At 36.7% G+C, this 25,066-nt stretch overlaps 1 protein-coding gene across 3 annotated transcripts in view; it reads left to right on the forward strand.

Moving 5' to 3' along the window:
• LOC139967789 (uncharacterized) overlaps positions 1-25,066 on the forward strand; it is a 60,027-nt gene that overhangs the window by 25,143 nt on the left and 9,818 nt on the right. The window contains exons 1-4 of one of the 3 annotated variants that reach the window (XM_071971875.1): positions 428-1,195; positions 12,502-12,685; positions 19,136-19,164; positions 20,690-20,803. In XM_071971875.1, the coding sequence (XP_071827976.1) occupies positions 1,178-1,195; positions 12,502-12,685; positions 19,136-19,164; positions 20,690-20,803 (345 nt within the window). In that variant the 5' untranslated portion in view covers positions 428-1,177. Of the gene's footprint in view, positions 1-427; positions 1,196-12,501; positions 12,686-19,135; positions 19,165-20,683; positions 20,804-25,066 lie in introns of those variants that run through there. The other 2 variants (XM_071971874.1, XM_071971876.1) reach the window with 2 other exon arrangements.

Genomic DNA, 25,066 nt, shown 5'->3' on the forward strand with positions numbered 1-25,066 from the left:
CAGCAATGCCAATAGGGATAAGCATGTGTAATCATGTATATCATGTAACCGAGATCCCCATATGCCTAAATAATCCCCAGGTTCCCGAATACCCCTTTAATCCCACATGGGGGAGGGGGCATGAACCTAACGTATGGACGTATGGATCCTCATCCAACTCTCCATGCCGAGGAACGGTATATAGGAACATGTAGTGTGTATAAGTATACCACGCGTCTGAACTATTATTACAGAAGGGAGGGGGTACGCCTAAAGAAAATTGAAAACAGGTTAATTTTCCTGAAATTTTATATTTGTCATCCCTCATGTACACGCTACCACTCTTGCCACCCACGACAACATAATCCATTACATGTAAAAGAAATATATAAAACCTGACACCCCCCATCCCCTCCAAACCATATAAAGTATTCGGTGATGGTCCAATTTCTTACCGTACAATTTTCGGTGCTTGAGCTAACAATTTTGTGGAGAGGTGACCCGAGGTCAAAGAGAGTTAACTTACTGACCAAGACTGACGTCATTGTTTCGTCCTGATTCGTACGTGAAGCGAGGCTCGTTCACAAACATGCAGACCGTCGAACTTTTGAAGAAGAAAAAGAGGAAGAAGGTAGATCCTTCCATTTACGGCGCGCTTCAGGTTTACCACGATACAGCGAGAGAGAGAGAGTTGACATGTATTCTGTGGCGTAGACAGACGTGCAATCGGAATTGCCAATTATACCATTCACAGTCTACTGTGAAAGAACCCTCTTGCGGTACCGTTCTGCAAAACTTGTCTCATTGGTCCATTCACAAAGGCAGTATGCGTAGCAGTTTATTATATAAGACCATTGACCATGATGTCGAGTTTAATTCTTACCTTTGGAACTTGAAGCAGATACCAGGACTAGCTAAAAATTGTAACATATATAAAGATCAATCCATATATATTGTGTTTTCATACGAGATTGTTATACACCATGGACGAGCACGTAGCAATTATAATTTGAATATTGTTTTGGGAAAGCTAAGCCGTCAAACGGACTACGTTGTTTCAGGAGAAAAATCGGGAAAGTTCAGATTCTGATTAGGAGTTGTCTTAGTTACGCGATTTTTTTTATTACATCTCAAAATTACAGAAAGGTGCAATATTTATCCAAGGGAAAAGAACAATACGAAGCTGTCATATATTAATATGGAAGTGCACATACCTGTAAGTGTTTTACTTTATTTTATTCCTTTATATTCTCTATTTTCTTAGTATTTCTTTTTCTTTATCCAATTCTTCGCCTTCATGAACCCTTGATTTTTCCAGTTTGGTTTGGATCATGGAGAGTTAAATATGTTTGCACCCTCTTGAAATCATCAAAGTAGATTTTCCAAAACAGTATTCATAATAGGATATTTAACATCAGCTTAACAGTAGTCCTATAAGAAACACTATAAAAAAGCAATTACGGTCATTTCAATGTAAGACTTAAGCTCATAACTGGATTTGTGTGAGTATATCTTCTCCATCAGCTACTGATATTTTTGGGAAGCGTATAGCACACCCCCCACCCACAGGCCCGGTCCCGGTAATGTGAATATCGATAATTATATATGAATGAAAATTGCATCTCGGTAAGTCCATGATTGTTACATGAACAAACTTCGACATCAGAAAATTCCCAAAAGAAAAATATTGTTTACAAAATTTGAATTCTGAAAATTATACGTTTATTACCGAAAATTGTGAGTAGTTTGCAGAATTGACTGAATAATTTTCGTTGTGCGCGTGCGGATTGTCTGAGTAGAACCATGCAACTGTATATGAAAAGTTCATTATCATTGTTGTAATGTGAACGGCGACTTAAGTTGGTACACCAATATGTAGTATACGAGAATACACTGAATATTGAAATAAAAGCGTCGGTGATCAGTTTACCTTTCAAATACAATTTCAAATCAATTCCATATTGATCTGCGACGCTTACCACGGTTTAACGAGAAAAAAAAAATTGTCAAGATTTGCCCAGGGCCGATCAAGGAAACTTGGTCTTTTTACATTAAGGTTAAAGGCCAAGAGTGAATTCAATATTCCGTGTGGAGGAAGCGAGAGAGGCTGAATGCAATGGTGAGGTGAGGGGAAGGGGGGGGGTGGATTTCCGTAGGTATCTGATAAAAACACCTCGAGGATAATTTCTTTCATTGACCGTATATAGCTTGTAAAAGAACAGTACACTTGTAGATATATTGAGAGATTGTACATGTGCGTTTAATCTAACCCAATAACCCCAACCACCCTACGACATGCACTTGAGTGATTTTACTGTTGTTTTAACTGTTTATATAAACAACTTGATCGTTCGTGTTGACAATTCTACACATCGTATACATCGGGCATAAGTATTTCACTGACATTCGTGTGACCTTCACGTTGGACTTCGAATGTTTGCAATAAATGAACAGAATGAAAGCATTACATATAATCAGACTGACGTGTGAGTCACGTGCCAAAATTAGGTCAAGGTTAAAGACTGTTCACTGGGGAGAGCTCCACAGCAGTTTATTTGGTCTGTCTCAATATAGATATAATTATAGCGGTAACGGCGTTCCAAGGTAAAAGGAAGTATTATCAATGAGCAGAAAATATTTGCAAAGATAGCATTTGACCCTTGAAATATGTAGGTATTTTGCGAGTGTTAAATAAGTTAAATAAAACAGATGGTACCATCCAGGAACTATCTGCACTAACTATGGTAAATAATGTACAATTTAATTTTAGAAGGTGCAATGTTGGTCCAAGGGTGGCCAGGGCTTCATTGATATTGAAGGCTGAGGACAAATGGATTGTTTACTCATATTACTGTATACTGTAAAAATGGGGCGATAGACCCACTTTGATATATTGCCTAATTCTGTATGTGTATCTGGAAGTTGTAAAATACAATACTCGTAGGATACTGGTTAGGGTAGTGTAAAATGAAAGCCAAAGGTCCACAGAACTAGAGTGTGTTTGTGTCCATGATCTGTTGGTTATATGATAGGTGATGAGTGAGGTTGGGGAAAACTGGAGGGAGTGGGTTTAGGGTTGAAAGGAGGTGTGGATAGAACTAACTCTATAGCTTTGTGGTTGCAATTTGATCGTTCCCCACACTCAGAGTAGCCACGTTAAACAGTGCCTTTATGCGTAATCCTTCCTTCAAGGGGAGGGGGAGGGGTGGGGAAGTGGTGATTTGTTTACACGGTAAAAGTCTATCATTGTCCCGAAAAATCGGGCAAACACGAATCCACTTAACATACTGGATTGACTGTCACGCCCAAAATACATTATTTGTTTCCAAAATATGGAACTTTCGCGACGGACGGCTAAATCTACCAAAAATTCATATATTAAATCGCCAAAACAAAAAATGTAAATTTTATTCATGTAGCGTACAGAATGATACATGTATATATATATATATATATATATATATATATACACTGTATCTTAGTCCCGTGCACCCAACACCCTCCCCCACCACCGGGTCCCCTTAAAATGTTTATGTATATGCTACATTGTCATCATCATATATTCAATTGTTATTTTACAAAACAAAAAGGCAAAAAACAAAAGAAAAACAAATTCAAAAATCTTGATTTACTATGGAATTGATTTACATGAATTATGTCGCACGTTTCGTTGATGACGTCACAGACCAAGGAGGACCGGGGCACCAGTAGTAACCTTGCGGTGCGTTACATGTGGTGCTACGTGCGCTATGGCCACAGATCTCGACAATGATGATGAATAAGAATCTGACCTATGACCTTCTAGCTTGTCGTTAACAGAGACAACACTTCTGATAGGTTAATGTTATTTTGCCTTTGTCGAAGAAACATATTTATTTGTTAAATTCCATTTTAGTTAACACGTGGCTTGCTTTTTATAATCGCATTGCTTCGTTTTGGCAGCGTTTAGCATTCGTTCTATCCACATGCGTTGGTTGCATCATGAGTCAAGTCATTTCATATATTCACTGTTGCCAAATTTAACCGTTGTTCATCTCCTCCTCCTCCTCCTCCTCCTCCTCCTCCTCCTCCTCCTCTCGATCCTCCTCTTGATCAGTACCGGTATCTACGGATAGATGGTCATCCTTCCTGTAGGTTGAGAGCTTCTTGATACCACAACAATAATACCAAATTAGTCTATTGTTTAGTGACCTAGTAATTTGGCATTCACTAAGAACTAAATCTTGGTCAAACTCATTCAAAAGTATAATTAGATCTTAAAATCTGGCATTATTTGGATAGCCGACTGACCGAGATCATCAATGGTCGCTGAACAATACAGATTGCTAGGTCTAGACTAATTCCTATGAAAAGGCAAAGAAATGGATGGGCGGTATATATCGAGAAAACCCTACTTGTGAAAAATATAACAAGTTCTTGTCAATTTGTCAATGTTGGATTGATTTGCTCGCCTACTCATCACGTCACAGTAAAATCAAATATATGGTCGCATCGCTCAGGACAATATTAGAGGGCGTTCGAGTGTAATTATTGATGTTTTACCGAAGATACAAACACGCAATAAACACATACGCAATAACACATGAAATATTAATATATTTCACCCCTTTGCTTCAACTACTAAAAACTTTATAAACAGCAATAACTCAATGGTTGGCACGACAAACCATAAAGAAGTCATATGGACATGTAAAGACCTGTTTGAGTGAATTGCTGAAAAATAATTGAAATATCAGATCGAGTTATATTCACGTCAGAAGCTCATTGACCCCGAGTTGCGGGTAAAACCAAAAATGGTCGAAGGTAAATAGGCCGGCTAGATGGTTTTCAGCGTGAAATACAAATATTAGCCTCCGGCGATTCCGGTTGCTATCAAACGAGAAGGGTACAAATGTCGTTCAATCGCTGTGGCATATGTTCATATATAGACATGCACCCGCACCCCTGACATAGCACCACCACTCCCCCCCCCCCCCCAACCCCAAGTCTATTTAGACCTATACCAATAACCGAAGACTATAGCAAGACTATCGATGATTGATGAATAACTGGACGATATTTCCATTAAGTCTTAACTTGAGAATCACATATTACATGTGTAGGGCTGTAGATATCGTGGTGCGACTCAAGAATGACTTAATTAAGTTCATTTGGGCCTTTCTGCATTTTGCGATGGTTACCTGGTAAATAGTGGTCACATGACCATTTAAAAATGTGACAGTCCAAAATTGCTTTAAACTTTCTTTTAATTATATTTTATGTGGTTTACTAAAGATGGCTAGTTATGTGTTGAAGTATACATATTAAATATAATAAGTCATGATAAACATGTATTATACGTTTTGTTGTTGTTTTGTTGTGGGATTCCTGGATGCATTTAGAGCAAGTGTCATAAATATTGTATTCCTCTCAATAATGATTAGTTTAGTTTAGTTTAGATACCCAAGGATCAGGAAGCCTAACAGTAGCTTATTTGAGACCCTATCCGTGTTAGATCGTGGCTGAACACCGACTCATTTCAAGCCTTCTCAATTCGATAAGTCTTCAGAGGATAACGAGGCTGGCAGGGGTGTGTAACGGACACGGAATTGTTTGCTCTTAGGGGTAAAGGGCGTATACTACATACCAAACCATCAAACATCCTGGTATACTGATTTCAAGTGTGGATATATGATTAACGTGACATTATACCATTGTCTATCCCTGTACAATGTTTACATATTCATTACAAGACATATGTTTCGATAAAGGAGAAAAGAAGGAGGAAATAGCCCGTCAAAATTTAAAGTAGATAAGACCGTGTTGTTCTTCATATGGTTTATTGCACCCCCTGCGTTGTATCTCATTGACCTCTGTACCACGTCAGACTTAAGGAATTCGGCTTGAAATTGGAACCAAAGTTCACGTTTATAACTCAGAATGAATAACCTCTCTCTGATCAGACAAACACGCACGTGTATAACTTAAACTGGAGACGAAATGCGGTATATACTGTTACGAAGTCCAGATATCATGGTTTGGGAAACGAACACAATAAAGTAGGTTAGAGAGGTTTTGTTTTAAAAGAATCTAATGCGTGTCTCTTGGTAACAAAAATATATAACTTAGCATATTAAATACATTACATACCTTAATACTTAAAGTTAACTTAGCTTAACTTAGCGCGCACGCAAGGTACCTCGCTACCGCTGGGCTCTCCGTCGGGGTGTCAAATCCCAGGGTAGTCTGTAACCGTAGTGCGGGTGTGTCTGGAAGCTTCCGGAAGGCGCTTTTCGTATAAATAACAGCTCCGGTATAGAGAACAGGACCAGGTAAGGTAAATAATAAGTTCAGAAGAATGGTATCCAAAAGAGAGTTAAGAGTATAACCTTATACCTCGTGCTTATAATTGTATCAATGTTGATATTGCCTAAGTCGAAAGTTTAACATATATACAATGTAACATAATATTCTATGAACGGACGAAAACATCAGCTTGTAGTAGCGAATGTCTTATCTGAAAAGCCTTCGAATGAAATATGCCCATTTTTCATTGTGTATATATATATATATATATGAAACTATTTTCAAAAGCCTTATAGTTTTCTTAACTTAATTGTTAAAAAATGACACTAATAAAAAGCTGAGTTGTAGTGTTCACATGACCTACTTTTCCATACATTTCAAGATGATGGACTAACCCAGGAAGCTAGTCACTTTGTTGATCCTTTCAAACAGGAACGTATTCATACACACTTTGCTTTCATAACGTCGTGACATTAAATTACAAATTAAAACGTCATGTTGTTTTTGCCTCAAGTGTATATATGTCTATACTTGAAGACGTTATACTGACTGACTGGTTGAAGATGAAAACATAAGATGAAGTATAATTATTGGCTTATACACTGTTCAAGTGTTTATGCATTATTATCTAGCGACCGATAGATGCAGGCAAATGCTTGGAGATTAAATAAGAAAATAATTAAATCGTTATATATTTAAAGTTTAAGTGCAAGCTTACTATAACTGTTTTGGTAAAATGTCATGTGCTAATGACGTCACAACTGTACCAAAAGCTCGGTTCGAATAATAATAATAATAATAATGATAATAAAAAGCAAACTTGTCGGTTCGTATGACATTTCAAGGAGGCACAAATATCACAATGATATTTTAAAATATATCTGTATTAGTTTTTGCTTCATTATTGCTATAATTACACGTAAAGCTCATTATCATCCTGGTAATGGTTTTTGACCCCAATTTTGTTCATTTTGTATTTGTCATTTGCTTTAAATGAAGCAATGGAAACAACTATATAAATATAGAAATGTGTCTATTTATTTAGTAATGCGTGAATAAGATTGCTTTTCCAAATACGAAAAATGTATGTCTGTTTTCTGACCCTAACTTCAAACAATGACCAAAACTCCATCGCTCCGAATTGCCAAGAGAGCGAAGGCATAGCAATTTTGTTAATTACCTGTAACTCTGTATCATTAAAAAAAAAATTGTTATGAATTCGATGCTCTCTTAACAGGTTGAAATGGGGCTTAAATGCATTGACTTTTGCTGGATATAGAAAATTCTCTGCTTTGTCATTAATGCACTGTATGGAATTATATATGGAGATAATTATTGTACAGCAGTTTACGTGCAGCATTTAAGACGCGCGCAAAATATGATAAAACAAACGTTGGGTTCACACAGTGGCTCTTAATTTGAAAGAGATTCTGATTGAACAACACACAGACATATAAGCGCTGTATTTTGAAAATTGTAAAGAATTTTATGATCACTATAGAAAACCAGAAATGCTAAGATATTGATGACGAGAAATCGTAATGACGAAGATCTTAACAATTTCATTTAATTTCTATATTTTCTGTAACTTTCCTATACTGGGTATCGCTTTAACTTTACTCCACAGAAAACGATAACGTATCTTTCGGTGACCCTTTGACCCGTTGCTAGGGACCTTCCTTCACTCGAAGCACTTTAAATGAGCAGACGATCACGATAGTCGTATAGTATTTGACATTATTATAGTATATTTCTCGCCGAGTAAGTCAAGGCCCAACAGCTTATTTTCAACGGGCGTTCACATTAGCCATAACCAATGTAAATTCCGCATTACATTGACTTGCCGAAAGTCCTCATCGATAAATTCCTGAAAATATATAAATACTAAATTAATGCTATGAATATCCCAGCTTTTATAGAACTGTCATTCATTATAAATAACCATTGTAAATATACTTGTTCTGTAACTCAGTCCCGCCGCATAACGATATCTGTCCAGATGGAGGGCGGTATATTGAGAGGACATGTGATTGAAGAGAAAGACAAAAGAATAACGTCATCAATGAGTTTGAGTAAATCTTTATGATTTGATATAAAATCATAAATCAAAAAGAAAGAAAAAAACTCAGCATGGCGATTCACCATATACGCCTAGCAGAAAACAAAGGATTTCTGCGGGTTATTATAAGTCACGTTGATATCTGTGTTATTACGGCAGATATGACCTTTATTATTTCACAGTGAAATTTGCACATTAATACATTTTCACTCATTTTTTTCCTGAAATGTAATTATAAATATGCCGCTAAATTGACTTCAGTGCAACTGTCATGGTGAAGTACGGTGGTTGTCATTTATCGACTGTGACAAGATGTGTTTTAATAGTCTGTTCTGGTGATAATTTCTCTCTTGTCGTATAGCACTATTTGGAAAGGTCATCACGGAACCAAATCAGGAGGTTACTTAACACGTCACATTTACCTGTAAATGCCACGGAGTACAACCTTGTTAGCGATTGGTGCGTAATATCGACCGGCAGCCTCCTAAAATCCGACCAGTGCAGGCTTGAACTTTGCTTAAGTCTCAAAAATCCAATTTTGGATTCCACTTATGTCGTAACAAAGATCAGAGTCTTTAAAGTTTGTATGAGAATATATAGTTCAAGAATAGATACCAGCCACGGGATGAAAGGAAGTAACTATAATAGAGTAAATTATAACCAGATGTCAAATAGAGAGAAAAGAGTGATTGCCCTAAAAATGCTAGGAAGCAGATATTAGGGAACGGTCAGGTCAAATCGGCCAACAACAAGAAAAACAAACGCTGGAATAAAAAAAAAATCATTTTGCAAATGTCTAACACGGGCGGAATTATTCTGGGATAAATAGAATTTTACAGGATAAAGAACAGAGGAGTGTTCGATGGTTATTAGAGATATAACGATATCTTGTAGATCAATTTACAGATAATATGATTGGCAAATTTTACTTTAATTTATGCATACTCGTAAAAATGAAATGGTAACGACTGCTATCAACTTGAAGCAAACATAGTTTTAGTTAATAAATATTGCCTTGATGACGGCACTGATTTGTCAACCGACCTCATGGGTTGTATTGAATATGCATTTGAAGATGGCGCTACACATCAAGAAGGGTGCTGAACCATCCGATTCCTGCCGGAAGCTGAGTTCCATGTTCTTTATAACGAGGCACATTCAAATAAATAGCAGTGTTCATAACACGAGTGGGGTTGTTGCAATAACGCTACTAATTCCGAATTTCTTACGTCTTGCTTCCGTTTATTACTTTCTTGCTGAATTTCTCTCTTGCCTGTTCACCTCAGTTATGTGTTAAACGATTGAAGACGTCCTCTCCCTCTACTCCTTTCCCTGCCTCTCCAGCCCCCTCCCCCTCCCCTCCCCCTCCCCTCCCCTAGCCCTCCCCTCCCCCTCCCCGCATATTGGAATATATATGGTACACTTATCATAACATGCTCAAAGGGGAATAAATCAACAGTGCTAACCTTCATATCACATGTCACGAGAAATAAATCTGAATTCAAAGTATAATTTTATGAATCATTGACATTATAAAACCGCTCTTGAAATTGGATTAAATAAACGCATTCCGCATTTGAAGAAGAATCACGTGTACTAGCAACCTCTCGTTACCAACGCAAATAATTCGCCAGTTCATGTTTTCTCAATTTTAACGTCACAAAAATTCCTTTCTGAACACTATATATTCAAAGTTTGCAGCCCGTTTTGAAATTACTTAACGGCTGAGGAATTAACTCATTATGCATAGAACACAGATAGAAGTACAATTGGAAACTGCATTAAACGAAGAGATGGAGATTGGGGTTGGATGGGGTGGGTTTGGGCAGGGGCAGGATTTAAAAAAAAAAGGAGTTTGTGTGGTTGTGAGGACGTTGAAGTCGACCTCTTGTAGGCGGTTTAGGGGTCTTCTCCAGAAAAGACATGAACATTTAAGACGTGAAATGGTACATTCTGAGGTACTCATACTTTAAATCAGGGATATATATTTAGGTATAGGCTACACGCAAAGTGGTGATATTAACTTTTAATAGAATTGCTCTAAAAACTAGGCATTACAGATGGAATTCGTAAATTGTATATATGAGCTCGTTAAAACGTTTCACTTGTTTTCTTGTAAAATATCCCGGTTGTACACAAAGTCATTTTCGGTTAAGCGTTACTGAAGAGTTCACGGTGTACGTCGATAGACCGCTGAGTATCTGAACTTCTTACAGCCTTGTTGAATGTTAAACTAATTGAAATATTTATAAAAACTGTTATCAGATAACCGATTTTCGATTTATTTACGATTATAACTGTTGAGCCAAAAATATTTCTTTCTGATTTCCTTGTTCAAATCTATTGATCTTGGATAGTATAAGTAGAACATATTTCATTGGGCTTGATGAGACAGATTTAACTGTTTATTTGTTGCAATTATTATATAATTTATTGGTTTTATACGATATTATATTTTGACATATGTCACGGATTCACCACTTTAACAACTGATCTTACCTCCTCGTTAAGAATTTACCTTCATGACTTTTCATTATTAACGAGAAGTCGGAAGGGAAAAAAAAAACCTTTTATATTTTCATTTTCCACATGTCATGATCACTGGATATATCATATTCATACATTGTTCATCAATGACATATGAAGACTTGTGTACGGTGGTTCTGAAGCGACAAACGAGTTTTAGATTTGACGTGTAAATATCACATGACATCACGACAAAGTTGTATATTTTGGTCCAAAATACGATATTTGTCAAGTGGCAAGTTCCCTTTAACGCGACATCCTGAAAATTGTCAAATTGTCGGGTTGCTATGTTGCATGTAACTTGACTACTGGACAAATGGACAATAATATTTTTTGACCTGTTGTCTGCAACTCGTACGTCCCTTTAGGACCACCGTACATAGGCGTTGCCAATAGTGTTGAGTGTTATCATGCATGCACATGTACTTTCTGGTTAAATAATTAATATGATACTTTTAATAGAATGTTCCAATATATATGACAGTTTGTTATAACATGAAAAAAGCCCCCTCAACACCTGCAGAAGTTTGAAACTCCTCTATGTTGAGATGGACAAATCTGACAACTGATAAGGTTTGAAATATACTGCACTGAGCAAATACATATGTTCTAAATCAATGATACGCCTATATACACACTGAATTAGAATAGATCTCTTCATAATTAGAGGGTGCTACATCTGCTCACTGACCTTCCGGGCATCATCGTCATTGTAAACTCACCTTTGGTTGCATTATTCTTAAATGTTATACAAAGGGTCCAGTTAGCTTTCTTTTTTTTTTCTCTCTTCTGGTTTCTTAATCTCTGTAGAAACCTAAGGGTGTAACCCTTGGTTTATGGCTTCAGCGAAATAGGTTAATAATGAGCGGCGAAGAAAAACAGAGCTTTTCCCGACGTATCTTTGACATTTAGCAACGTTCAGTTTTGATGCAATTACCTTATTTAACAGTTGCAGTTGGGAACGCTGTACAAATATTCCCGAAAGGCGTAAAATGAGTGAAAAGGCAAAGAATTGGCGTGGAAAGTGGGATTAATTACCAGGGATGGCCTCGCGAAACACCATTGACTTCATATTGAATACGACGCGCGTTAATTGGTGCTAAATTTGCTGTCGATTGCCAAATATACTCGGTTCTTAAGGGCGTGGGAGTATTTTTGGCTGGGTAAAGCGATGTTGTGTGCATCAGCAGCAGGTGGAAATCAGGGCTTTGATGAAATAAATCAAAGAGTCGAACCTGTCATAAACTTAATTTAACAAGAGAGTTGAGAGTTGAACGGTTTCGCGGCAACTTTCAGATTGACATGACAAAAAAACAAAACAAAATAGTTTTATTCAATAATATTTATCTTTTTGAACTTGAATTCTCTCATAGATATGATGCTAGCAGGAAGGTATCTTAAATGCAAAGTTAGGGTTTATGTTTGCAATCTCACGAGGGGCTGGTTTGAGGTCCTTCCCATACAGCACGTTTTATAGGTTTTATTTTATTTGCACAAGATCATAGTGTTTTGCGTCCATCACCGACTTTGACATTGATTTTCAAAGATATATTTATAATAGGAAAAAAATATTAATCAGAGACGAGTCTGTATCTACGTTAATTAGACAATTTCTGAAACATTTTAGTTCTCATTTTATTATTTCGTAACAGATGGTGGCAATTTTAATCCCGCTTATTCTGTCAAGATGGAGATCAACAGAAGGCGTACCTCTGACGTCACATCGAAAACCTAATGACCAGTTAATTGAATTCAGTCCAGAAGATTCATTTAATCCAACTCTAGACAAATTTCAAAAACTTTTTTTAGAACTAGTTATAGAAGATAGAAAAACAGGTGAGTTGAAACCCTTTTGTTTATATTTTGTTTATATTTTGTCGTTTTCTTTTTCAGTCATTTTTATATTCCTTTCTGAGCCTGTATCACTTGTTAGTGCCTTTATTGTTTTCAGAACAAACATAGTTTTACTTTTCCGTATTAGTTCAAATACTAAATGATCATCTACAATTTGGTATCATATTTCTGAAAAACGTAAAGTTGAATGTTCCAATGCAACCGATTGATTTTGTCACTTTGAAACTCAAATATAATCCAATGATAAATTAAGGTTATTAATATAGCGTATACGTCTTGTTCTGCCTCAGGCTCTCCCCGTTATAAATGTCAAAATTACGACAATGAATTTTATAAAACGAAATTGTTCACTCGTTGACGAGAGCAGTGTTGTAAATGAAGTATATATCTTTACTGAATAACAAATGTGAAGATTCTGTGTGCTAATTTGATAAGTTATAAATAAAACATGTTTTGAACAATCTAAGAGGCCATATTGTTTGACACCGAAAGCAGAAGAAAACCTCATATAAAACACAAAGAATCTGTTTAACGAGTCACTTGGATCATACAAGACTGCTGGACATGGAGAGAAATTTTAATTGCATTTCCACAAAGTTTAAAAACTGACATTGCACTTAAAGATAATGTTGGTTGCATGTTTTTCACATCGATATTGAGAAGGCAGTGTTTGCAAGGAATGATAAAGGAACAAAACATATAAAGCCTTAATAATGTCAGTGACGCAAAAGGCGATCATGTCTACGTCATCAATATTTGACAAAACAACCAAGAACCAAACAATGGTCCCTTTTGTGTAATTTGTGTAAACAGTTATAGGGTCGATTCTGATAATTGAAGAAGATTATTTACATACCATGTATGACGTCACAGTGGTTGTTGTTTCGGATTGCTCAGGTCAAAGCAAACCACATCCGTTATGTCAAATGGGCACTTTCTGTGTTTTAACCTATACGTACAATCGTAATGTGATAAGACTGGCCTAATTGCCATAATAACTGGGACTGACAGTGTCCATCAGATGAAATAAATGTTTCTCATCTTTCTAAACTTTGCTCCATATGTCATTGATGGCTTTTATTAACAAGAATTGATCTAAAATCTATGATTTTGAATTTATCGACTTCCTATATAGTTGTAATACGTTGACGTCATTTTATTCTTGGATTTTTACCCTTCTGTCCTCAAAAGAAATCCCCCCGCCCCCGCCCTCCACCTTTCTCTCTATCTCTCTTGACGCCTCCTGCATGGTACCTCCAGCAGGACCACCCCATTGGCACCTTATCCCTTATCCGACATCTCAAAATCAAACCTCTTCGCTCAGTAAGAAGTTTTCTGATATTTCCCAATCGACAGAAGTAAACTATAACACAGGTTCTTAATGAAAGATACATAGATACTCGTATTACACAATACTGCTTATAACATCTTCTACCTATTGAACCGGAAACGCCACAAAATGCTTTAATATCTCGTTTGAATCCTTGTGGTCAAGAAATGGTTTATGGTGTCTTCGGATGGGTAATTCTACCAGAAACCAATACTTCTTTTAAACTATTGTTTCTCTTATTACGAGAAGTTCTGAAATGATGACAATTTTTGGATCTAATTCCTCGGAAACAACGTTTGCCAGTATTATATATTCCCGGATGAAGTCTATCCGATTTCAACATTTAGGACATATATATTTACTTCAAAATTGAGATTGTGTTCTTTTGATGAAGATACATGCTACTGATAAGCGTAGCTTCATGCACCAATGTCTAAACAAACGTATCATATTTAAAACAGGGTACAGACCTCATTTTTGTGATTGGTCTTTAATTGGTATTATCTTGATGTGACAGTAATTAACGTATTCATGTGCAATTGATCCCTTACGTTATTCATATTTAAAGTACTCTCCGAATTCAAATTTGAGGCAATAATTTGTTACCCTTTTTTTTTTAAAGCAAAATCATTTTGAAATACAAACATCCGATATGGCCCACATATATAACTTTGATATTTATACCGAGTATACGATTCTTAATTAGGAAAATGTTACTCTAAATTTTTTTTGTCTGGAAGTCATGTAATATGTAATGTAAAACTAAGAGAGGAATCATATCTTTCTTAAATTTCAGAACTGCTAATAAGCGAATACTCATCAGAAGCAGACAGATTAGTTGTATAGATACAAATAATAACTGAAACAAAAATTAGTTTGATTCCTGAAGTGATATTATACGTATTATTGAATAAAAGAACAAGGCTGAATAAGTATTATTGCGTCTACCCTCTATATACGCTTCTGCGCTTTGCATTAAAATTAGCGTACGTTGTGTAATCAAGTTTCATTATCCTCATTTAATTTTTAGACTCTTCTAATAGATTCAGATTTGTTAAGTCAAAACAAAGTATCATAGGCTAATGCACAAGGATGTGCTAATAACTACTTTTATTTTTGTGTGTGCTTGAAGAAGGGATGGTTAGCAGCCCTCCCCTAAACCACCCCCCCTCCCCCCTCCCCCACCATCCCCATCGACCACCCCAATATCAATTGATATCAAATACTCTAACGAAAAAATAACTTTACAAAATAAAATTACATCTGTTGATCCATTGGCGTTCCAAAAATTTCATTTATTAAAAAAAAGGAAATGACGTCGTATGTTAGAAGTTTGAAATCTCCGATCTTTGGAAATATTTGATTTTAATCTCTAACTTCCTAAATGGTTATAATTAAAAATAAAATCTGAAAGGCCTATTGAATAACTGTCGAAATTAATCATTTCTTAAAAATTCATCAAACGAGATAAATTATCGTAGAATATAACATATTCATATAGATTACCACTTCGTCGAAAACATAAAGTGTATAAAATAAACGGAATGTAAATAAAGCTTTTTCCCGAACGGAAATAAGCGTATCATTTGATAAGTTTACGTTACAGTGTAAAACCTTAACACGGGATAAAGAAAATCAATTCGGGTAAGATTGACTAAAAAGATGTAGTTTGGTGGAATTTAATAGATAATCATTATCGAAAACGAAAGGAATTGGCAGTAATATAAATCCTTGATGTGTGAGCTGTGTTAACCTTAATGGCAACAACCAAATCTGTTGAAATATTAATTAAACAGTAAATAGTCCATGGTTACAAGGCGACATATACAGTTATCGCTATACGAAATAGTCTATGAAGCACATACTGCCAGTGTCTTTCCAAAAATTGAAACGTTTACTCCTAATGCGAGTTATGTAGAATGATTTTTAGCCTCCATTATTGGGTGATTCGATGTATTGGGTTATACCATGGAGGTAAGCACTGATCTTCACTTATGACAATTCAGCATCATTGAATGCAAATACGTAACCATTAACGACTGGTTTGGTTTCATTCGTTGTGGTTAAGTGGTTAAGGCAGTGGACTTGTGATCTAAGGTTTGTAGGTTCGAGTCCTGGTCAGTTCTTTACGTTGTGTCCTTCAGTAAGGCATCTTTAATCTCCATTGCCTCTCTTTCACCCAGATGTAGAAATGTGGACCTATGAGGTAAATAGTCAGCTAGGCGCTGTTTAGCTGCTGTCATTAGGAGGGATTGTCTCTATGTTTGACAGGTTATCGTTGACCGGGCTAATATTGGGATGCGCCTTGAGAACCGTTATCGGTGGATAAGTCTGCGCTTTACAAATCTAAAAAATATTTGTCATTATCACTATCACTACCACTATCACTACCCGGCACTACCACTATTATTATTACTAATATTAATATTATTATTATTATAATTATTCTCGGTCACATTGTTAATCCTTCATCCAAGAACGCCGACTTAATGAAGAAAAAAGAATTTCAGTTTTCCGATAATATCAGAAAGTTCCTCTTTAATATACTGATAAATGTACGAGAGAGGAAGGGAGAGGTCACAGTGTCATTCGTCCTTCATCCGAGCTGCTGAGATGATGAAGGCCGGAAAGGGATGGGTAGTTTCCGTTTTCCTTTCTGATGAAGCGCTTTATTAATGGCCTCCCTCGTATAACTGAAGTGTCTTCTCGCCACAAAATTATCATGATATTATAACAACAACAAAAATTGAAAACAGAGCCATCTTCTATGACACTTAAATTTTCCCTCTATTAAACTTTTCTGAAAAGTGACTCTTCATTAATCATTGGGAATTGAGAGTTGGTTTTTGATTGACCGTGTACTCGAAGGTTTTGCGTCAGTTTCGCGGTGTGAAATTAGTGATATGATCTATACACACCAAGAATTATTGTAGAACACAGACTGTAATTAGAAACAGCGGGAAGAATTGATAAGTGTAAAGAAATAGTCAAAATGATGATAGTTTTCATGATTTTGAGAGAGAAAAATTAGGAGCTGCAAAAAGATCTCTGCTTTTTTTGCTATTTTGATGAGTAATGCATATAATCAGCCAATTTAAGTATTTTACAATTGAAATTAATGGAGGGTATTTATACATTTGCAAGATATTTGAGAAAAAATAGTCAAGTTTTACCTAATTCTTTAGGCTCGAAATTCATACGGCACTTTTCAAACACTTAAAAGAGAATCAATCAGAGAATAGCCACATCACGTGAAGATGATCATAATTATGACGATGATGATTATGATGTAAGTGGTGACGTATTGAAGGTGACAATAATAACGACATTTCCCCAATATTGCAGTTTTCTTTTATCAACTCTAAAGTCCTCACAACTTTATTTCACTTCACTTCATTTCCATTAAAAAAGTTAACAGCCTAGTCTGCAAATAGACTCTATACAGAACCTATCGTATTCTAAAGATCTCTGTTTATAAACTCTTTCCTTATGATGTAAAATAAGCTGGTTTAGTGCTTGAAATGTTATTATTTGTATGGTGAGGGGAGGGGAGGGGAGGGAAGGGAAGGGAAGAGGAGGGGAAGGGAAGGGAAGGGAGAAATTGGGAAATGAAAATTGGATCCATTTCCGCAATGATGTCAATGTTATGTTAGTATATCAGGAAATACGAAGCAATAATGTTGTTTGTCAATAAATGCAAGATAATTATACCAAGCCCATATTAATATATTAGACAATGAAATTTTAAAACACCATCAATCATATCTACAAAACAAAACGAACTCTTGACCACAATTGTTGTTGGGTGTTTTTTGCCATGTTTTTTTTTGACCAATTGTCACTTTTAAAAGTTATTAAAAAATGACCAGACCCTGTTTCCAGATGAAATATAAATTTGAAATCTCTAACGATTTGATTGGGGATCAAATCAGGTATGTCACGTTAATTAGCGCCTTCGTTATCTCATTTATATTCAAAGGTGTAGGAGAAACCATTAACAATAGAAAGTATAATGAGCATGCATGCATGGTCTTAATGGTTTTAATCTCAAGAAAAAATCAGTTGCATTCCGCTACAGGGTTTAAACCAGCATGATCCCTTGCTCAAATAGAACCTGTTGCTATAGTGCCCCGAATTTAATTTATTCATGTCATGAATTTGTTATGGAACTAAACAGCACTTTGTTTGTTTATTTGGCTTTTTATGGCTTTGTTTTTGATGGCTCAACACCTTAGTTTTGCCTGAAGACAATCCTGGCGGAGTAACATATATCGATTGTTTGCGTCTTACCAAATACACATAGATACATGCTCAATGACAAGTTACCTCATAATGACATTCGGATCCTTGATAAGTGATTCAAGATTGGCAAGAGGTGGAATATATATTTATAAATATATATATAATTTTTCTTTTCTTTTCTGTATTACTCGCCCAAGACTCAGCAGCTCATTCATAATTATACACCTCTATTTATTAATACAGATTAAGATAGATTTCTATTTTAATATTCCGTTTGAGTATCCCATGCATTTTAAGATTATTATTAGGACATTTTTTTTGTCAAGAAAAGGGGTCTGTGGTTGCAATTTGACCTCGACCTCCTTGTAATGAAAATTAGTCACCAACATAATGAACTGCAGAATAACACAACTAGTTTTATTTTATGTTAACATGAATTGCCATATCAGGTAATGTTAAATTCTGACACCTCTGTTAGTGCAATCGTGTATCGGATAATTAAACTTAAACTTTAATTAAACTTCCTCCCTAATTGTGAAACTAATCTTACTGGAGTCAATAAGTCGATATGATGAAGGCGATTAATGTAAACATCGCCTTTAGATATGCTCAAAACAGTCAAAATGGCTAAATTAAAACTCGCGCCCGTATTGGATTAAATCTGATCGTGCGCAATGAACGTGTTCCTAATAATAATAACAGTAAAAACATGTTATCTCTCAATATTTTATCAGTTTAATAAAGACCTTTCCCGCCCCCTTTTTCCTCCACCGCACTTGGACTTAACATGAATAGATCGCTTTCAATATGTTTAATTATTCCTGCATTATTATTTCTATTTGTTTTTCTTCCCCTTACAGATGCTCAGAGGTTACGGACACACGATAAGGTGAGAAGATTTCAGTGATCTCATCATTTTTTTCTTTCTTTTTTGTATACTTGCAGTCATTTGTCGTAATATCCATCGATTTAAACTTCCTGAATGTTCTGGCCTCACCAAGTCTGGCAGTCAGCAATCCTTGACTAATAAATCGTACCACCAATATTATTATTTCGCTCCTTGCAACTATCATTTCACAACCCTCCCACCGCCCATCCCCTCCCCCTACTCTCCTGAATATGTTCATTCCTACCCTCTTCTATATAGGTATGCTACTATTGTAATCGTTTCGCTTTACCGAGCATTGAATTGCCAGGTACTAAATCCAGCTACTTGAAACCGAAACCTGACCTAACCCACTTTAAAAACCGGGAAGATTTTTTCAGATATAAAACGTGGGCCTATTTGTTATTAACTTTCCACTAATGGTCACTCCAAGGAAGCGAACGATTAAGCTAAATCTTCAACATGAATTGCAGGCTTTTAAAACTCCCAAAAAGAAGGAATTGTCTTGATAGTAAAAAACACTCAACCGGTATACCCCCTTTAGAGGTGTGTACCTTAGAATTGAATACATGGACGAGGTTAGCTACCTTGCATGTGTGGGCGAACTATATTGTAGCCTAAAGATGCAAGAGGTTCATCTCTCTCTCTCCGATCAAAGGAAAACAACTTTGAAGGGTTTAATGGCGGTGACCTTCTAATATATGAAATTCGTCGGGAACCAATAACCTTTACCTCGGTCCATTACCATGGTGATTGGTAAATTTAGGAAAACAATTCCAATTCTATAAGTGTTTAGACATTGTCAAAATGCAATAAAAGAACCATTAATGATATTCTTACTATATTTTTTGCATCTGGCAATGACTTGCGTATCTGAACTTTGTCAAAAAGTAGAACGATTCTTTTATATATGCATGGAACTGAGAGAATTAAACGGATTTCGAACCCTTCCCTTTTTAGGTTAATATATTAAGTAGTTTTTGTGTGCAAGGAATCAAAGTTGGTCGAGAGTGTTAGGAAGGTGGAGGGGGGGGGGGGGGGTATGTACGCCGTCTATCATTATGATCGTGAAAGTTAGCAATCTGGCGAGTGCTGCTGGCATTGTCATTGTACTCTAGAGTATATCTATAACATTAAAGGTCAACGGCATTATTCAAAATGCAACGTTTCACGGATGATTGGGAAGGGATTTCTTCGAAGGTCGACAAAAGCTCCTACCCCGCCCTTCCAAAGGCATTTCCTCACACCATTTGTTCTACCATGCCACTGTTCCCCCGAATCAATGTTTCCCCGCACCACTGTTTCCCCTCCCCCAAGATATACCTATACCATCTTTTCGGAAATCCAGAATCTGTTTATACTTCTGTTAATCCCTTTACTATTCTTTCATGTTTACCGAAATTGACTCTAACCCTAACCCTGACCAATCACAATGTCGGTACTATAGAAACAGTCTCCCTCGCACCTGATCTATTGTCGTGTTCCTGTTTTAAGTTTCTTCATATCATTCCATTCTTTTCAGTTACAGAAAAAAGAAATCTTCCATCAAGTTTCTCCAGCACCTCACAGTACTGCAGAAGAAATAAGACAAATAATAAGAAAATTACAACCAAACTCTCATCGGTCGAAATTTGATGACGAAGTAAGTAAATAATATTCTCTTCAAAATTTTAAAAAAGTTTGATTTCACGATACTCTATCACTTTCATATGAAGTTAAGATCACAGGGTATTCTTAGACGTACTACTTGGAGGGTCCCCCCCCCCCCGCCCTTACATGCGGGCCACTTGTGTGTCATATTGCTGACAAATATCTCCATCCATTGACACACACACACAAAGAGCCGCATATACGGCCCAAAAATTGGTAAATCGTAACCCATCAATCATAGGAGATGAGTCAAGTACCTCGATATTTGTGTATTTTTACCTTCAGAGTTCCACAATTGTCTCAATATTTCTAAAATACTCACATAAACTACTACAATTGTTATCGCACTTTTCTATATGAAAAGTGGAATTGGTAGGAAGAAGTCGAAATTTCGACCCTTCGACTGCTTGATTTGAAAATTTCGACTATTTTATCTTAAATGATCAACTTTGCCTGACAGTTTAATTGTCTTTCTTTAAACTTTGGCTTCCTTCCTCGAAATTTCGAATCTTACCCCCACGCCCCTCCCCCAATCAAACAGTTTTGTCTTCTTAAAAAAAAGGGACCGTGTGAGATCAAGTCTTCATCGTACATATGAAGATTTTTAGAGATTGAAAGAGCTGAAGAAGGGAAAGGGGATTGGTTAGGTGGTATGGGATGCGATGATGCTAGCTAGAGGTGCAATATAAACCCTTGGCAAGGATTGTGTCATATATATCCACCATGGAGATACAACCACCATGATTGGACTAAGTTGTTGATAACCAGGCTCAATTTAATGTCACGTTTAGAGGACTGAAAGTTCACACGACCTTGTTTTCGGTTTGTATTTGTGTTCAAATGTGTGACGGGTAACCGTTTGTTTTGAGATGGAGAAAATGGCGAGACGGTCTATGGGACGGGAATGGGGGACGGGGACGGGGAATGTGGACGGGGAAAGGTGGAGGGAATGGGGACGGGGAAGGGTGAAAGAATGGAGGGGGTGGTATGAGAGCCTAAGTTGATACCATCTGGCTACCCGCAGTCTTATGATCCTGCACGACTAATATACCCACAACTTGTTAACTCATTAATTAACATTAGAATAGGAACTTAATGAAAAATTTTCCTCCACATGAAACTGAGGAACGTTCCTTAAAGGTCGTCATATATATATATATATATATATATATATATATATATATATATATATATATATATATATATATATATATATATATATATATATATATATATATATATATATATATATATATATATATATTGACCGTAAGATTATGTCCACGTGACAATGCCCTCCAGCCGGCCAATTCTATGATTAGCTCAGTATTTACCAGGATTAATATCAGTCCCTGTCATTTTACTTGTTGTGAAGTTGATTCATTTGGAAAAGGGCAATGTACCCTAAATCGGATCACTCTGAGATAGATAGGTCTAAGTGATCTGTTTCCTTTATGGAAGGTCATTGTCTTGTTTGCTTCATGCTGTAATATACCGTCTTGTTAGGTATGAAGTCACAGGGCAAGGATACGGCTAAAGAGGTAGCTGTGAATGGTCTAAATTAGACGTTACGGCGTTGGCATGTAATATACATAACGTGGTGTACTACATGACAAACAATTTTGACATTCACATCCTAACTTCGCTGCGGTACAAATCACAAATTATGCTGTAAACAGAAACACGTTTCCCTAAGGTGCATGTCGGCAGCCTAGTTTCATGGACAGTGAAATACCACACTATAATGCCGTTGGTTTGTACTTCGAGGAGGAACAACATTATTGAACTGTTAGGAAATGTTGTTAAATTCGATTGCCCCCTTGCAGATAGATACCTAGTTGTGCATCCTGTGGTATACCATGCACTCAAAAGAAGCAACTAAACAGACAACCAGCTGAATAGTTAAATAAAGTAGACAAATAGAAATACAAGGAGCAACTTCCAGGTGGGTGAATGTTAAGCCTTCTGTTACAGAGACCTCCTCCCTTTAGGTTTAGGTCATTTTGGTTGCTGTGGAATCGGTTCCCTGGTTCCTCATATAATGCAGTGTAATGTCTTTGCCCGCACACTGTGATAACAATAGATCGAACAGCGGGCCTCAGCGTTGAAGGTGAAACTTCCACCCCCCCCCCACCCACATCAGAATGATTTATTTAATTTGGTCCACGGGTAGTAACGGCAGCAGAAATTTGACCGAAAATGGTCAGATATAGAATGGGGTGGGGAGGGGGATAGACATGGTTGAAGTAGTGATAGTAAGATAAACAAAACTCAAATGCATCATTTATCCACCCCCCTTTCCACCACACCACCACCCCTCTGCCACCTCGCCCAATCGAAAGATCAAATCTTAATTAAAATGTCATTATTATCGCTGAAACATACAAAAGAGGAAGGTATGTACTTTGCAAATGAAATTCATAAATGCCCAGGCGCATTTGGTAAAATCCTATCAGAACAGGTCGTTGCTCCACCTGTGATAAGAAGTCTCCGAAAGACAAAAAAACAACATCAAAGACAATTTTGATGAACGATTCACAGGGTTTTGGAGAAAGACAAATAAACTTGATCTTTTCGAAGTAACCGCAACACTGTGAGTTAAGCCTACATGCTGAGGTATAACTCATTGACTGGGTCACATGGATTATTACAAGTCAGGCTAGACCTCCGTTATGGGAGACGATTCGCACAAAGGATAAAACGTAGTGACTTTGAAGTTGGACGGTATTAGGCCTGCGTTGTTTTCCAAGAAGACTAAGGACTAAATATTCTTTTCTTTGAGTCACGTAAGATGAGATATACGAAGTATACGCAATGTTACATGCTGCAGTATTACAGACTGCCGTATTACAGGCTGCCGTATTACAAACTGCAGTATTACAGGCTGCAGCATTACAAGCTGCAGCATGTACTATTACAGACTGCAGGATTGCAGGCTGTATGATTACAAACTGTCGTATTGCAGGTTGCAATATTACAGGCTGTCGTATAACAGGATGCAGTATTACAGACTACCGTATTACAGGCTGCAGTATTACATACTTCAGTATTACAGGATGCAAGATTACAGATTGCAAGATTACAGGCTGCAGTATTAGATTGCAGCCTGTAAGAATGCAGGCTGCAGTATTACAGACTACAGTATTACAGGCTACAGTATTACAGACTTCAGTATTACATGCTGCAAGATTACAGGCTGCAAGATTACAGGCTGCAGTATTAGATTGCAGCCTGTAAGAACGCAGGCTGCAGTATTATAGCCTGACTACAGTATTACAGGCTGCAGTATTACATACTTCAGTATTACAGGATGCAAGATTACAGATTGCAAGATTACAGGCTGCAGTATTAGATTGCAGCCTGTAACAATGCAGGCTGCAGTATTATAGCCTGACTACAGTATTACAAGCTGCAGCATTACAAGCTGCAGCATGTATTATTACAGACTGCAGGATTGCAGGCTGTATGATTACAAACTGTCGTATTGCAGGTTGCAATATTACAGGCTGTCGTATAACAGGATGCAGTATTACAGACTACCGTATTACAGGCTGCAGTATTACATACTTCAGTATTACAGGATGCAAGATTACAGATTGCAAGATTACAGGCTGCAGTATTAGATTGTAGCCTGTAAGAATGCAGTCTGCATTATGATAGACTACACTATTACAGACTACAGTATTACAGACTGCAGTATTATAGGCTGCAAGTATTATAGACTGCAGTATTGCAGGCTGCAGTATTATAGACTGCAGTATTATAGACTGCAGTATCATAGACTGCAGTATTACAGGCTGCAGTATTATAGACTGCAGTATTATAGGCTGCAAGTATTATAGACTGCAGTATTATAGACTGCAGTATTACAGGCTGCAGTATTATAGACTGCAGTATTACAGACTGCAGTATTATAGACTGCAGTATTACAGACTGCAGTATTATAGACTGCAGTATTACAGGCTGCAGTATTATAGACTGCAGTATTAAAGGCTGCACTATTGCGGATTGTTTCGTCAGCATAGTAAAGTACACGCTACGTTTGCTAAGCTCAATAATGAAATATGGTTTCGATCAATGAAAATTCAAATTCTAACTAAAACTAGGGTCCAAATTTATTCCAGTCCAGGGTAATTTCACAGAAATCATGTTGGGTGCAAAACAATGTTTGGAAATTATTTTCATAACTTGAAAAATAAAGTAAACATTATATCCCTTGAAAATTATTCGCTTTGCACTTATTGTTCGCAGAATA

This window comes from Apostichopus japonicus, chromosome 5, assembly GCF_037975245.1.
Source record: "Apostichopus japonicus isolate 1M-3 chromosome 5, ASM3797524v1, whole genome shotgun sequence".
NCBI classification, from domain to species: domain Eukaryota; kingdom Metazoa; phylum Echinodermata; class Holothuroidea; order Aspidochirotida; family Stichopodidae; genus Apostichopus; species Apostichopus japonicus.